Below are 17,194 nucleotides of genomic sequence, written 5' to 3' on the forward strand. Positions count from 1 at the left end.
GGTGTAGCTCACCAACGCAGAGTGGGATCTGAAGACTCCGACTGCTATTAGGCAGAAGCCTGGGGGGCTTGGGTGACTGGGCAGCAGTAATTACCAGACGCTCCTCGGGGCATCAGCCATTGTGCCCCATTCGATTCAAGTCCCAGAGAGAGACTCTGACCGGCCTCTACTGGGTCACAGCCACCATTGAGCCCAAGAGTTCTGATTGACACACCCCCCCCCAAGACTGTGGGTCTTTGAAACCATGTTGGGGTACAGTTACCAGAAGGAGAAATGGTTACCAGAAAGCAAAAACAAGTATCTACAATAAAATAGGAAGTTGCAACTTATAAGTTTCCCCTTTTCTCTTCTTCCCCAGTATACTAAGCACACACACACGTGCACACCAGCCTCTGACCTACTTCTTGGGAACTAGAGTACTTAGAAGCAACAGGCTTTATAAGTAGGATTGTCTGCCCATCTGGGCATGAAACTGGTTAGGCAAGTGGCTCCCAGTCTCCTTGCTTTGGTTGGGCATGGAAAGGAGCAGGAAATAAGGACCCCAAGAGTCCTGGGAGACTATCGGTCTCTTCTTTCTCACCTTCTCTTCTGACCTTGGTGGCTTCCCACCCACTCAGTTGCCATGGCCTCCTAATTCATCTTTGTGCCTCCACCGTCGCCCTCCAGCCTGGCCATCCACCCTCACACGGGAGGTGCAGCCCCAGAGCAAGGTCTGAATTTCCCTCAGAGCAAACTCCACAGCTGGGCTCCAGTGTCTACACATCCAACTTCTCTCTCCCTCTTATTAGAACACTAGAGGCCCAGTGCACGAATTCGTGCACAGGTGGGGTCCGGCTGGCGCCACCCCCCCCCCCACCCCCGGTCAAACTCTCCATAGAGGGGACAATTTGCATATCAGCCTTTTCTTATATAGGATGAAGTGAGGAGTATGAGGTTGCCAGCTTCCTCGTCTGTTGAAACTATTCATCTGCCAAGTTTTGTTTCTGCTTGTCAGAATCCCTCTGAACATAATATGGTTAATAACATGGGCTTTGGGCTGTAGCAGACTAACTCCTGCAACCTCAGATAAGCTACAGATTCTTAGAGCCTCAAGTCCCCTCTCTGTAAAACAGGGATAATAATAGTACTGACTTCATAGCACTGTGACCAGATGAAAATGAGATTATCTGTGAAGAATTTGGCCCATTTTTTTAATGTTCCAGCTCACATGCTTTCCTTACATAACTCCCCTGCCCCTCAGTGGGAAATAATTTCTTCCTTTTATTGTTTTTTTTTTTTATTTTTTTCTTCTTCTTCCTCTTTTATATTCCTGAAGCATAGCCACAGTCACCCGGTGTTGTAGTTGATGGTATCTGTTTCCCTTGCCACGTGGTAAACTCTCTGGTAACCTCCAGGAGGAACTGAGTCATAGCTATTTCTGCATTTCTCACTCTGTCCTCTGCACATAAATCTTCATTTCAAATGAATTGAAAGATAATCTTTTTCCTACTTCCTCTAACAGCACTTGGAATTCTACCAAGACAGGGTTTTCCAGTTACTGAAAGCTACTCAGACTTCCTGGTCCCCTAAGAACACAGAGAAGGGTGGCTCGACTGGCGTGGCTCAGGGGTTGAACATCAACCTAGGAACCAGAAGGTCACTGGTTCAATTCCTGGTCAGGGCACATGCCCGGGTTGTGGGCTTGATCCCCAGGGTGGGGCGTGCCGGAGGTAGCCGATCAATGATTCTCTCTCATCATTGATGTTTCTATCTCTCTCTCCCTCTCCCTTTCTCTCTGAAATCAATAAAAATATGTTTTTTTTAAAAAGAGAGAGGAGTGTCTAGGGAAGAATGGCATGTCTTCTGTTGAGGCGTAGTAATGCCTGAGCACGCCATCGGCCAAATCAGGAAGATGAGCTCGACCCAAAAACTTACAACAGGACATAAAACACTGCAAGGAGGGTGAGGGGTGCTACAAGGTTCAGGAGATGAGTCCGGACGCTCACTTTGCCTGGATCACCGTTTTGTCTACGCCCAGGCCGGGGAAAGCCGGGACCCACACGTGTCCCCAGGACAGGAAGGTGATCGGGCTCCAGGCCGGTCAGAGCCAGGTCTGACGCGGGGTCCTCGCAGCCGGCTCACCCCGCCTGGCTAACACCGGCCACGGCAGCGGCTGAGCAGAGAGGCGCCTGCGTGAGCCTCCGCCATCTCTGTCGTGTGGCGCTAACTCCTGCTCTCCTCTCTTGCCTCCAGCACTTTGTCAGCGAACGTAAATATGATGAAGAGCTCGGGAAAGCGGCCCGATTCTCCTGCGACATTGAACAGCTCAAGGCCCAGATCATGCTCTGCGGGGAAGTGAGTTTGCGCGCTGGCTCAGTGACCCTGTGCCAGTGAGCCCGGCGCTACTTGGAGTTGGTGTGTCAGGCGCGGTCCCCAGGGGGCTAAAGCGAGGCCCAACGAGATTTAATGATCTAAGGGCATGACACAAGTCACTGGAAATGTCAAGCTCTGAACTCAGAGTCTCCCGATGCCACTGCCCATCAGTAAATCCTCAGGATTTACTGAGCAGAACGGAACAGGGCAACTAGTTTAGACCTTTTGCAAACTTTCCTTAAGCAGAGCCAGATACACTGCCTCTCCCATCCCAACAGCCTGCTCCGAGGTAGAGACCTGGTCGCCAGGAGCGTCTTCCTGATAAGTCAGGCACAGCGGCCACTGTCCTGAGGGCCCGGCTGGGGGTGCGCTGCTCCGCGTGCCCGAGCCTGTCCCTCGGTTCTGCGCTGAGTGAAGTCTGCAGGTAATGAAAGCCTTCAGTGCAGCCATTACCGTTCATCTTGTTCGCTATCAAGGCTTAATTAGAGCAGTTAATGTGCAGTCAAACCGGCTGATCCTTTCCCATCCTGCAGCCGCCCACCGGGGAGGGGGAAGAGCACCAAGGGTAGCCACAGGAGGACAGAGGACCATGAGGGACGCGGAGTAGCCACAGCCTCAGAGTCAGCAGAGAAATGGGGATTTGGCTACACTTTTTTTTTTTTTTTGTCAAAGTGAAAATTGCTCTCTTTTTTCTGAGCGTACAAAATATAAGCTTGATCTAAAAGTCACAGGCCCCCTCTTGGAGAGAATAGTTCTCCAAGGCCCCTCCTTCTCAGCTGGGTTGAGAGCCCACAGCTACTGAACCAGCACTGGTCTCCTCTGCGGGGAGTTAGGGCTTCCCTGACACTGAAGCTGGTCAGCACTGAAGTCCCCTGGCTGTTGGCACAGCCCCCACCATGCCACCGCCCCTCCGCTCTGAAACCAACGGACCAGAGCTACATCCCTGTCCTTTCCACTCCTCGTGTTCTCTGATCCCCACGAGTCCCCCCTGACCCTCTAGAACAGCGGTTCTCAACCTGTGGGTCGCGACCCCTTTGGCAGTCAAACGACCCTTTCACAGGGGTCGCCTAAGACCATCCTGCATATCAGATATTTACATTATGCTTCATAACAGTAGCAACATTACAGTTATGAAGTAGCAACGAAAATAATTTTATGGTTGGGTCACAACATGAGGAACTGTGTTTAAAGGGCCAGAAGGTTGAGAACCACTGCTCTAGAAGAACCCGAGGATCAAGTCTGAGCCAGCACAGGTAGCAGAGAAACCTGCTTCTAAAAGTTGGGGACAATTTGAAGACTCAGGGGTCTCGCTCTCCAGCCTGGCAGGCAAATTCTGGTGACCTGTGCGAGGGCCTCGAGCCGTCACCCTTAGATCGCTTCCCTTGGCCTCGAGCCAGGTCATCACCAAGAAACCATCCCTGATCGGCCTGCATGGACTTGAGTGCTGGGCTTGGTGCAGCCTCGCAGCGGGGCTGGAGAAAAGGGGGTGATGAAAGGCCGGATCACGCAGCTCTGATGGAGTATAAGATGCCTTGGGGCCTCTTTTGTTCTGGCCCAGGGTCGGGGGATGTGTACAATCCAGGTGACAAAATTCCCGACACCCGTCCTGCTCTCAGAACTTTATGGCTCTGATGGGCCAAGTGTCCCTCACCGCCCTCCCCGTCTTCTGCGTCTGAGACCAACGGGCCAGGGGTCTGAGGACAGCGAGAGTGGGGTTGGCCATGGGAACCGGGAGGCAGGCACAGCTCTGGACAGGCCACGTGGGCACTCCAGGACTTCATTACCCACCTTTCCGTGGTGTTCTTGACCTAAGGAATATTAGAGTTGTGCAGAGAGGTCTTATTTCCTGCCCACGTCTCCCAGCTCGGATGATCATGCTGTAACTGCAGTTCAGTGATTCGCACAGAAGGAACTTGGTGGTCCCCGGCCACCAAGGTGCCCTTTCGAATGACCTCTTTACAAATAAAAGCATTTCTTAGTGTTTTTATGAAGCTCCATGTCCTCGTGGGTTTCCAAGGCGGCCGTGGCCGTGGCCGTGGCCCAACCCTTAATGCCGCTTGCTTTCTCGTTGCAGTTACACATCCAAAGAACAACTATTCGTCCAGAGCCCCCTGCAGCTCCCTGCTGCCACTGCTGACCGCGCACTCGGCCTCTGGGAAACAGAGCAACTTCGCCAGGAAGTCCACTCACAAGCCCTCCGAGGGCAAAGCCGCAAACCCCAAAACGGCCGGCAACCAGCCCAGCACCGCGGACAGCGCTCACCAGGCCACGCCGCCCAACAAGCAGGTACGGGGTCAGGGTGGGGCGGCTCCTGCGCTGCCTCGGGTCCCACAGACCCTGGTCCTTGCGGCCAGGAAGAAACCACTCATCCTTAGAGGAAGAAAACAGCAACTGCTGGACACAGAGCTTCCTGGGCCCCACCAGGCCCTCCCACCCCCAGCAGCTCGGCCTGGCCCCGGGGCCTCCACCCTCCTGGCTGGCCCCAGGGCCTCCCCTGGTGCATGCAGTCCGGGTGCCGTAGGGCCTTCCGTGTGGAGGAAGTGCCTGTACACGCCTGACACGTCAGCGAAGAGCCTACGGGAGACCGCTCCCCTGCTCCCTGAGTGCCTCCACCCCTCTCCCCGGGACTGGCCCGCAGGTGGAAGGGACTCCCACAGACGCAGGGACAAGACTCGGAGCCTGGCTCCTGACACCATGGGGGAGGAAATCCGGCATTTGTTTTTTCAGATTCTTTAATTCCTGCTTATGTTTATCAGTAAGAGGCCAAAGTTAGTTCAAACTTCTCTCTCTTCTCTTGGACCTTCAGTAAAGAGAATGCATTTCAAGTGGCATCATTCACTCTTATCTAGTGTGTCCCCTGAAAACACAGTGTCCAAAGGGCAGTCTTCCTTCTGCTTCTGCGTGTCCTTGAGAAGCGATCGCCTCTTATCACTAGAGAAGGAACGAGAAATGGGACTGGATGGCACAGACGCCGGGCGTGCTCTAAAGACATTGAACACTTCCAGAATCCTGGTTTTCTGACCGGGGCCCTGCTGGGTTCGTGGTCTCAGTCTTTAAGAATTCTCATCAATGACACTGACGGGCATTTCTCTGGCCCTGAATGTCTTCGTGAACTTGAACATCGGGCTGGAGCAGGGAGCCTTTCACATATGCACAGCTGTGCGATCATGATCACATCTGTTTTCCTTATTGTCTAATACACCTTCCCAGCTTTTGTTCTTTGCTCATTATTAAACCCCCTATGAGAAGTTAAAATGTAGTCTGCATTTCCCTTTCACAGTTTCTTTAGAAAAGAGGCCGGGTTAAATGCTATCCACATAGATACTTTTCAGCTCACTGTTCTTAATGTTTTCAGCAAAACATTGCAGGTGATGGCTCGTTTAAGTTGAAATGTGCTTACATATCTAAGCTGGAACACTGTCTATGTATGGGGCAAGAAGGTCCCGTGTTTTAGAGTAACCCTTCCTGGTCCTTCCCCAGCCGTGGCCCTCGCTACAGAGCGAGACCAAGGAGATGTGCCTACCCAAAACCTGTACCCTCCCTACTGAAAAGTGCTCCAGCTACTGGAGATCCTGGAATTCTCGTCCCACGTGGCCCCGAGCCTGCCTTCCCCGTTTGGACCATTTCCCTGGATACATCACCTTGAGAGCAGACCCCACTACAGTCTGCACACGCCCAGGTCCAAGAGTGGTTATCTGTGGGGGCGGAGACGAGGCTGAGGTGCAGGCTGGAGGGCCCCCCCCAGTTGTGGGTGCAGGGCCCCTCACAATGAGTGGTGGAGCCAGAGGTAGGAAGACCCAACGTACAGGCAGGTGGGGTGGGGCTGCCTTTGTGCTCTTGCCCGGAGCCCAGAATTATCGGGGGTGGGTCTGCCCTAACCCTCCACCACCCAGTCGCACTGCACCAGTTCAGAACTTTGTGTACATTTGTAACTCATAAAGGTACACGTTTCAATAATAGAAGTTTGATTTTCAGTAAAAGTCTGCGTTCGTGTAGCAGCCTATCTGTGACTCTTATCAGGAGAGGGTCCGGGAAGTAGGAATGGCTTAGCCATTTTCTAACCGAAGACCTGGGCAAGCCCCTTAAATGTACCTCCCTCCTCCGTAAAGTGAACAAGTAACAACAACTGCCTTACAGGGTGGCTGTGATGATCAATGAGATGGGACCAGCGCACTGAGCTCTTCCTGGCCTCCAGGAATTCCAGTATCTTTCTGTTCATCAGGCACAGACACGCTGGCCCTGCTTCCTCTCTGCTCATCCCTGTGTTCTCGTCTGCCCGTTGGTCGAACGTGGCGTTTTTCACTGCGGTCCTCCAAAACTTGTTGGCTGACAACTGCAGCGTTTAGGAAAAGAACAATTACCTCTGTAAAAATACACATCACCATCCCACCAGATCTACCAGATACACCTCATCCCTGTGTTCACCCAAGATAACATTTCTGAACGAGGGTATTTATTTTGAAATAAAATGAAAAGAACTGTTTTGGAGCAGAAAAATTACAAATAGAATTTTCCCTTTTTCTTCATAAATGTAGTGAAAATTCATATGCGTAGTCTCTACAGCCTATCCTCAAAATTTCCATCGTAGAGAATCATCATTGCCCTGCTTCTGTGTGGCCTGTGCTTCTGCCCTGTTTCAAGTTGACTTGGTGTGGCCTGGTTCTTGAATTGCCCATCTTGTACTTCTGTAACCTCTCTCTCTCTCTCTCTCTCCATCGGTCATTTCCTTGGAGTTCCATTTGCAAACAGCAGGTGTTCTCTACACTCGGGGGTCTTATCAGCTGGACTCGGTTGCATGTTGTCCTGTTCTGGGTGTAAAACAGCTGCCCTGAGGCTTAGAGACGGTTTCCCTGGTCTCTGCTGCTGTCCTCATTGTTTGCTGGCATCTAACACCTACCTCTTTTCTTTTCCTTTTTTTATTGTAGACTACGTCTAATAGCCAAAGACGAAGGTTTAATCCACAGTATCACAACCGGCTCAACGCGTCTGCCAAGCCGCAGGGCGGAGGCAATGAAGCTGACCCGGCGGTGAAGGGCAGCAGCCGCCACGAACACAGGAGACAGCCGCACAACGGCTTCCGCCCCAAAAACAAAGGCGGCGGCGCCAAGAACCCCGAGGCCCCTCTGGGGACAAAGGCCCCGGAGGCCCCTGCCCATCCGGAAAAGCCCCGGCGGAGGCAGCACGCGGCAGACAGCGCGGAGGCCCGGCCTTTCCGGGGCGGCGTCCCCCGGGTGTCGCAGTGCAACCTCTGCCCCACGAGAATAGAAGTCTCCACGGAGGCCGCGGTCCTCTCGGTCCCCGCCGTGACCTTGGTGGCCTGAACGGGGAGACAAGAAAGCTCTTCTCCCTCCGTTCTGGCTCCCGGCCCGAGGTGCTGACCCAGTTCGCTGCCAAAAGAGAATCAATCAGAATAGACAGACCCTGTGGGGTGGTGTCGTCCTCTCGTAATCGTTTTTACTAATCCTCATAATCAGCTCTAGCTTGCTTCATCCCTCCCATGGCTTTGCTTGCCCCGTTGATGCTTTTTCTCATGGAGACGCTGCAGCAGCCCAGCCGGGCGCTCCCTCCTTGGTTAGGAAGGTGGGCCCGTGGCTACGGGGCTCGAGAGCGATCAGGGCCCCTCAGGAGCGATCAGGGCCCAGCAGCAGCCGGCCTAGTAGCAGTGGTGTCATCCGTCCGTTGCTCGTGGTTAGAGAGTCGCTGTTGAAACCAGTCTTACCGATCAGACAAACATGATCTGCTGAGGACACATGCGCTTTTGTAGAATTTAACATCTGGTGTTTTTCTGAAATATATACATATATATATACATATATTGCTTTATTTGAAACAAATTAAAATATGCTGCATTTGACCCCCGGCTGGTTTCTGTTCTTGATGCCCACGTTCTTCTTGGATGTATGTGTAGTGCTTGCGAGAAAACCTGAGAGGCTGGAGGCTGTGGCACAGAGCTCGGAACAACACTGCTCCTTTGGGACAAGTGTCCTGAAGGAAACACCATGCCTGGCAGTGGCCCCCGCCAGCACCTTGCACACACACAGACGGAGCTGCACCCCATCCCCTGAGGTTCTTTGCGGCCATTTGGAACCTTGGTTGCAAGTCACATAAACCTCGGCTCAGCCCAGCTCCGTAAACATTGGTCCAGTGACTGAGAAGTCCAGGGTTCAAGGACGTTCGGGGTCCCGTTTGACCAGGGCTTTCTCTTGATGATCTCAGGTCTCCTTTCCTCCGGCGGCTGACATTGTATTCAGAGTGGCAGCAAATGGCCACTTCGCTTCTAAAACTCAAGTCCATCCACAGCGTCCGCATGGAGCAAGTGTCTTCCACATTAGTCCCCACAAAGGCCTTGCATGTCATTGGCCCTAGATGGCTGGCAGGCTTTTCCCTAAACCAGTCACCAAGGTGGGGAGAGTGGGGGAGGGGGCAGCAAATGAGACGTGCTCATTAGCACATGCTATTCAGCTCCTCCTGGAGTGGGGTGTAGCCAGCTCCCCAGATGCACATGGGGCTGTGCAGGGAAGAGCTACTGTGACCCCAGGCAGGAAGAATGGATTGGGGGGGGGGGGATGGGGGGGACAAACCCCAAGTCCCTGTCTTTGGCTGCAGGGCAGCTCAATTTAAAGTGCTTCCCAGCAAACTTCCATGTGTCCTACAGATTTGTTGGCCTCTTTCAAGTGCAAATGCTTGTTTTTCGGCTCTAACATTTTTCTGATTCTCTTCCACGGATCGGCTGAGCCTGCACACCACGCAAGCATCCGTCTCTTCCTTTGCCGAGTGCAGGAGGATGTCTGCGCTCTCTGTAGAGGGCTTGCTGAGGTCTGGGTGCACCCAGAGATTTCATAGGAATTTTAAATGTTAAGTCACATTCCAGGAAGGAAGGAAGAGCTGTTTGTTCAAATAAGAAAGATAAATGTCCAGGGCTGCCTTCCCGTTTATTCCATCTGAGGCCCTGAATTTAAATTTTTCAAGACAGAAGGACTTTTGCACAGAGTTTGTGTATCAGGATTCGGCTCGCCACTGACACATGTCAGTTTAATGTGCCGGCTCTAAGGATGACTCAAATCATTCTTGCAGCAGAAAGACAAGGGGTTTGCCAGACCAGGAGTGCACACCTGCCTTGGGCAGGGTGGGACCCAGCCACCCCCAGCCTTGACTCACTTGCTCAGGTTGCCCTTGGGGTTAAAGAAGTTCAAGCACATTCCTAAACACATAGCAAATGCTCCCAGCTCACCGCAAAGGAGCAACAACAACAGAAATGCAAAAAGCGTTCCAACCTAAGTTTTCTCCTAGATCAGTGATGGTGAACCTTTTGAGCTCGGAGTGTCAGCATTTTGAAAAACCCTAACTTAACTCTGGTGCCGTGTCACATATAGAAATTTTTTGATATTTGCAACCATAGTAAAACAAAGATGTATATTTTTGATATTTATTTTATATATTTAAATGCCATTTAACAAAGAAAAATCAACCAAAAAAATGAGTTTGCGTGTCACCTTTGACACGCGTGTCATAGGTTCGCCATCACTGTCCTAGATTTTGCCTTTCTTGTAGACCCCGTGAACATTTAGTAGTTTGCATTTTGAAACCGTAATCTCAGTTATTTGGTGCCAATGTCAGCCATTGAAATACTATATCAGTAAGTAGTAATCTGTTCTAGTCCAGCTGGAGTGGCTCTGTGGTTGAGCACTGACCTATGAACCAGGAGGTCACAGTTCAATTCCCATTCAGGGCACGTGCCTGGGTTTCCAGATCAATCCCCAGTAGGGAGCGTGCAGGGGGCAGCTAATGGATGTTTCTCTCATTGATGTTTATCTCTCTCCCGTCCTCTCTAAAATCAACAAAAACATATTTTGAAATGTTTTAAACTCCTTTAAAAAATCCACAGGCTGCGCGCACTCTAGTCTCTCTACTTAAGGCACAATAGCCAGAAGAATCCACTCCTCTCTCTTGAACATATTTCCTCGCAGAGATTGAGACATTTCATCCCCAGGAAGATGGAATCACTTCAGAATTCACCTGTGTTGCACCAAGACTCCATTTGTGAAATCCAAAGCTCCCTGTTGGGTTCCCAGTTACATTCCACATTTACCTTTCATTTAAGAACCTGCTTACCCCAGCTCTGTGCTGTTGAGACTCCCAGGGGGCTGAAGGCTGTGCAGCTCGGAAAGTTAAGCACCAATCAGTACACAACTGAGCCTCCGTCAAGGCCAAACAAGAGTTGGGGAGAAGAAACCAGAAACACACCACCTCCGACTTGAAGCGCAGTTCACGAGCAGTTCAGTCCTGCCAGCGTCGGAAAAAGAGGTTCTGATTAGACATTCTTTGGGAAGCGACATCCAATGAGGCGACTGGGAGAAGTTGCTGGACTACAACTGACCTACATATTTTTTGTCAAAGAAAGAGATTTGGGAATTTTGACTCTGAGAGCTTAGATTTGAGCCTCAATCTTGATTTAACCTCGAGGGAGAATCCGGGGCCTGGACAGTTCTTTTCCTGGGGCAACTGAGGAGAAGGGGAGCAGAAGGGAGCTAGCAGCTAGACCAGGAGGTGCCTGAATGCAACTCCCCCTACACTTCCTCCTTCCTGCCCTCCCTCCTGCTGGCTTACAGTACCGCTGTGTAGAGTGCCCTCTTGTGTCCACAGATGGTCAGACTAATCTCCCAGCAGACATTCTCTGACAGCGCCCATGAAATGCCTAATGGCACCTTTTTACCACCACACTTGCTTCGGAGGCGGAGGCCGTACCTAAAATTCGGGCACAGGTGGGCTAGGAGTCCAGATTGCTCCCAGGCACCAAACACGAAGCAAAAGAGGAAGAGCCCATCGCTTGCTCCCAGATTTCCTAAGGAAACGATGAAATAGCAAAGACGATGATTAATAATAACAATAACTTGATTGGCTAATACATTGCCCCAGCATTTTTCTGAAAGTACTGAGCTAATTTAACGGCTCTAATCTTACGAGAAGAAAATAGGAAGTCACTGAATCCCAGGGATTCTCTTGTTACCTCACCATTTGAAGCGCGATTTTCATACTTTTCATTGCCAGCGATTACCAAGGAATTTTGTTTGCCCTTTTGCTTTTTACAAGCTTTTAAGTCCTACAGAAGTTTTTTTTGTCTAGCATTAGTTTCCCCAATCCAGGAGGCAGGCCCACGAAACCAGCGTTCAATGTCACTACAGCAGCCTCTCCAGCACAGGCCTGCGCCCCGTCGCGCCATCTGAGAAGCAGTGCACTCGCACCTCACGGGGTCCGTACAAAGAACTTCTGGCGACTGACCTTGGGAGCCCCCTTGTTTGTGAGCTCTGCTCCCTGCAACTCAGCGGGGCTTTTGATGCTACCACGAGGTTCAAGTTTCACAGGGAAACCGGCCACACACACAGTGTTTAGAGAATAAATACATTCTAAAGCAAATGTGTCTGTCTGAGAAAGTATGTACATTTCACACACACACACACACACACACACACACGCACACACACACACACACACACACACAATGTATTTCAGAGCAAAAAAAATTCCTACCGAAATAAGTGTAAAAAGTCTTCTTGTCAAACACAGAAAACTATCCTATTTTTAACGTCAGATATGTCAGTTGGAATTCTATTTACCTATTCCTAGTCTTTGAGAGAACACACGTTCTGGAAATTGCCATCATTATGTAGCAAGCCGGCCAAAAATGTCATTACCCCCGGACAATGCCTGACACACAGTAGGTACTCAATAACTACAGGGAAGAGAGCAGATATGAATGAGTGATCCACTCCAAGGCCCCTAGAAAAGTCTGGAGTCTAAATGACTCGTGCAGAGGAAACCAGAGAAGACGGGGAGCGCGCAGAGCCGCTGAGGCTGCATCCGGGAGCCACTAGCCTCGCGTTCAGGCCCCGCCTCACCCTGGCCGTCTAAGCTGGATGCGCTTCTAACCATCGGTTACCTGGCTTTCTCCGCGGGTACACGGGGCTAGTCACCATACCTCCCCTGGAGTTGTCACAGGATTGAGGAAGTTAATATTTGCAAAGCACTTGGAATAACGCCTGGCACTTTGCTTGCATCAGGTTCCAATCAGGAGTCAGTAACCAACCACAGAGCAATGGGGAAGCTTTATAGATTTATATGGGGGAGCTTTATGTCCATATAAATTTATATGTACATATATATAAAAATTTTTATATATGTACATTTATATATTTATGTACATGAAGTAATCATTAGTAACAGGGGATTAGCTACTGAAGTGTACAGGAGTAACAGATACAGGGACAGCTGAGCCTGTGCCCAGAGCCCAGGCCGAGTTCCCAAGGAGGGGACGAGTTTGGGAGAGCCTCCCCTCCCCCACTCCTGCCCCCAAGGCTGAGATTCTGCCCTTGTAGGGAGGATGTGGCTGTGTCCCAGGAGAGGACAAGCAGCTGGTGAGCAAGAAGCCACCCCAGAGGAGCCGGCCCACGCTGGGCCCAGCTGCAGGATGCCACTGGCCGCACTGAGTTCAGCTGGCACCTGCAAAACTGGCCAGGAAACCACCTGCAGGGGCATGTGGAATTATCTGGGCAGCCAGCAAGGGGGCCCATGGGACCGGAAGCTGCCACTGAAAGCTGCTGGGGTGAGGGCCTCTGGGGGTCCCACACCCCAACCACATGCTGCAGGAGCAAGAACACAGGGACAGGCTAAACCAGGAAGAAGCCCCTTGCTCCTGAGTGTCCCTCGGTGAAGGTGGATTTGGAACCAAGAAGAAGGCGTTGATAACTGGCACACTGTTAGAAAGCGCGTAGGAATGTTTGATAAATGAGTGAACTCTATGCCGCCTATAGGAGACTCTACGGCCCGTCTTGCTCATCTGGGAATGGGGTGAGCCCTGTGAGGAGGCCTACATGGTGTCCAAGGACCTGGACTCAGGAAGGTGCATGCGTTTCAGTTTTTGCCTCATCCTCCCCCGCTTACCAAGCACCTCTGTGCTTCAGTGAATGAGGATCATAATGCCTGGCTGGTGTGGCTCAGTGACTGAGCATCAACCCATGAACCAAGAGGTCACCAGTTCGATTCCTAGTCAGGGCACCTGCCCAGGATGCGGGCTTGATCTCCAGTGGGGGGCATTCAGGAGGCAAGTTGATCGATGTATCTCTCTCATCAATGTTTCTATCTCTCCCTCGCCCTTCCTCTCTCTCTAAAGTCAATAAAATATATTTTTTTAAATGGGGATAATAATAACACATCTACCTAATGGAGTTGGTGTATTAAATAAGTTAATACATATAGGGCTGAGATGAGTACATCTTAGTTTTTATGAGGCAGATGCTTAGAACAGCAAACAAAAAAAACGTTGCTAATATTACACTGAACCCAGACATGTAAGTGGGAGCTAATAGGGTAGATTGTTTAAGTGGCAGGCCAGAGACAGCCTTCCTTTGTTATCATCCTCTGTCAATTCTGTGGCTCATTCCCGCCTGTGACTGACAGCTCCTATGTACTCCTCTTCATCCACAACATCAATTAGGAGAGGCAGTGATGTTACTCAGATTAAACCATCCAATAAAGCAACCGTTCTTGGCTGAGGGTAATAGATTTTGTGCCCACCCCTTACCTCCCGCCCCCCGGTGACATTTGGAAAAGTCTAGAGACATGTTGTCACAACTGGGGCGGGGGGTCCTGGTCAGGGATGCTGCTCAACATCCTCCAGTGCACAGCACTACCCAGTCCCAAATGTGAGTGGTATCGCTGCTGAAACCCTGACCTGCAGGGAGCAAGGGGAGGGGAGAAAGGGAGCAGCGGGTGGGTGAACAGGGACACGTGGCCTTTCCCCCACTACGCTGGTTCTTGGTGGGTTCAGCTCAGGTTACCAGATCCAGACTGTCAGACCCACAGTGAGAGTCTAAACCAAGGTGGGGAACCCTTTTTCTGCCAGGGGCCATTTGGATATGTACTAGTATAACACCATTTTCGGGCCATGCAAAATTATCAGTATGGGGCGCGGCTACAGTGTTTTGGCCAGGTTCAAGCCTCGGACTAATGAAAGGACAGGGTCCTCTCATTGCCACGTGGAAGTCCCAGCTGGAGGGCAGGGCCCTCCCAGCACAATTATAGCCAACGGCTGTGGTTGTAAGCTTGAACCTATGGTCTGAACACGTGGCCCCACGTGCCTTGTGATAGAGTTAGGTGCATATAGTTGAGTGAGGTTGAAACTCACGAGAATGCTGTGAACAACTTGATCAGACCCCTACTTTGCCTCGTGGCATCTGCTATAAAATAAAGACACGGCTTGTGGGCGCTGGCGCTGTCTCCTCAGCAGGGAGCAGCGTCCCACGGAGACCCAGCTTTCATTCTCTTGTCTGTCTTTTCTCAATCTTTTCACCCCCCCACTCAGGATCACCTTTGGCCGTAACATATCAGCTTAGGAATTAGCCTGCTATGTTTGGTCAAACATTTCATTAACTCACCCCGAATGCCTTGGCAGGGCCGACCCGTGATTTCTCAGGCCTCACTGGGCCCTCGGGCAGGACGGTCCCCACTGCTGGTCTAAGGGACAGTCTCTCCTGTCCGTGGGCTCTTAGTGCCACCCCCATAGAAGCCGAGCTCCCACTCCCTCCAACCTGAGGAACTAGGGGCTGAGTTCCTGAAAGAGCTGCTCTGGAAACAGAACGTCCAAGGTTTTAAGAAATCTGGGCAGAAAGAAGCAATGCTTGCCTTTTTCCCACATTAGCAAATACACTACCCGTTCCTTTCCATAATGTGCTCTCTGTTTAATACCAGTTTCTCTTCTAAGCACCAGGCCCCACATTCATTCCTGTAACTGGGCAACATGTTTCTAAGGTAAGGAGGGCTTTGGGGTAAAAGAAGGGAAAGTCTGAGAAGCAACATAAGATGGAAAATTGTTCAGTAAACAAGTAGGACAGAATGCTGACATGACTCGATTTGTCTCAGCCACGGCCACCAGACACCGTGCAGCCAGCAGACTGGGTGCACATGGCTTGTTAACCATTTCTCAGGCGTTGCAAATGAAATACCATACTTTTGTTATTTTACTGTGGTGTTTTACTTTTTGGTTGTACCGAAGTTGTGTATTAAATATAATCATGTTCTTTTTAGTATTATTATTATTTTTATTTTTAAAGTGTACAGCTACCTGGGGCCGCAACATGCGAACAATGGGAAAGCAGTTTTTCTGTAACAAAGCGAACCGTGTGTCTCTCTCGTGACACTGACGAGACTCAGGTGGAACTGGCCCCTCTGAGCCTGCCCTACCAACCAGATTCCGTGAATACGAAATTCGAAAACAGCTGGACACCAATTCCTTTCTGTGAGCTCTTGGTGACGGTTCCTTTTTTGGCTGTGCTACACTCTTCAAATCCTGCACACTCACTGGGCCCTCAACAGAGATCCACTCAGCCACCCTTCACTGCCGCGTCAGCGACTTGCTGACGGCTTTGAGGGAGAGTTCTGGCATCCGGAGGAATGACCTTATTTTCCACAGTGAGAAAGTCCCTAGTTAACGTGGGAATACACACATGTAAATCATTTGAAAAAACTTTCCGTTTGCCATAGAAGCTCTTCCCCTTCACTTTGTTAGGTTCATACTTTCTACTTGGTATCTAACCAACCTACCAAATGCAGACTAGAATTATTCAAAGGGATCGCAGGCATCACCATCCTTCGAAAGGCAACCTTACATTCATATGAATGTCAGCATCCTCCCCTTTACGGGACAATCTGAGCATATTCAACACGGTATTTAAATCGAAATGTTTTCTATGAACAACGTCTCAGGTAAAGCCAATGGGACTGTATGTTCAAAGTCAAGGTATAGCTGGGTAATAATTGTACTGTGTTGAACCATAGACTAGAAAGTGAATCAACGATTTTTTCCATGTTAGCACTTGCTGAGAAAGCAATAGGTTTCGGTCTGTGAATGAAAAAAAAAAAATGCATCAGCAATCCTGGCGTGGGAGAGGCCAGACTGCTGCTTCCTTCTCAGAAGTCAGGGAGTACCGGCCAGCGACCCCTCTGGGATCTTGTGGTCCACATCTCTGACTTACTTTACATAACATGACAAGCTATGTAACGGCTGTCGCCACTACTAATAGTGACTGTGGTCACCGAGCCATGATCATAGTACTAAGGAGGCCCACTTGGTTCTGAGAGTATCAACTCCGCCAGGTTCTCACCCTGAAGACGGCTACCAGATACATTTTCTGCAATGACCGGAGGTGGGGTGGGGTGCCCTAACTGTTCAGAAGTTTACCAAAGGCCTACTGTTTACCAGGTTCGGGGAGACAGAGTCCCTGTGTATTAAATATAATCATGTTTTTAGTGTTACTATTATTAGGAGGAGATAGACATGTCATCCAATACTTACTACTTTTTGCTCAAAAACTTTAAATATTAAACAAATTCACATTTTACCTCCACTTCCTCCCTCTAGCTTATCCTATTGTCAGTGATGCTGTATCATCCTGCAGAAATCAGATTATGGGGCTAAAACGTGGGGAAGGGGGGCCCAGGTGGAGATTGGAGGGTGGGGGCTGTCGTTATTGTACAGCCTTAAGGTTGCTAAAGCTCGTTGTCTTGATCTTTAAGGACTTGAAGGGAGAGCTGCAGTATGTTGTTGTCTGAAACTAAAAAGCATAATGGACACGAGGAAATGAAATATATGAAAATACTTAAACTTACTCCCCCACAGTAATGATACTGAATCACTCTTTATAAAGCATGCTTTCCTATTATTAATCTTTATTTTTCCCAGAAAGAACAATGGGTTATGATGAGTTACCAACTCTTTCGTGTTTATAGGGCCTGGTATTAGGAAAAATGTGTTTTCATGTGAAATTACCCTAAACCCCAGGGAAACACA

General features: G+C 50.2%; 1 protein-coding gene across 2 annotated transcripts in view; it reads left to right on the forward strand.

Annotated features, from left to right (window-relative positions):
* The window catches only part of SPATS2L (spermatogenesis associated serine rich 2 like), a 121,661-nt gene extending 113,455 nt beyond the window's left edge, over positions 1–8,206 (forward strand). For both annotated transcript variants that reach the window (XM_023759948.1, XM_023759944.1), the window contains 3 exons: positions 2,233–2,338; positions 4,427–4,638; positions 7,278–8,206. In XM_023759948.1, the coding sequence (XP_023615716.1) occupies positions 2,233–2,338; positions 4,427–4,638; positions 7,278–7,673 (714 nt within the window). In that variant the 3' untranslated portion in view covers positions 7,674–8,206. The remainder of the gene's footprint in view (positions 1–2,232; positions 2,339–4,426; positions 4,639–7,277) is intronic.
* The last annotated feature ends 8,988 nt before the right edge of the window (positions 8,207–17,194 follow it).

The sequence above is a fragment of the Myotis lucifugus genome, unplaced genomic scaffold, assembly GCF_000147115.1.
Source record: "Myotis lucifugus unplaced genomic scaffold, Myoluc2.0 scaffold_3, whole genome shotgun sequence".
In the NCBI taxonomy this organism is placed as follows: domain Eukaryota; kingdom Metazoa; phylum Chordata; class Mammalia; order Chiroptera; family Vespertilionidae; genus Myotis; species Myotis lucifugus.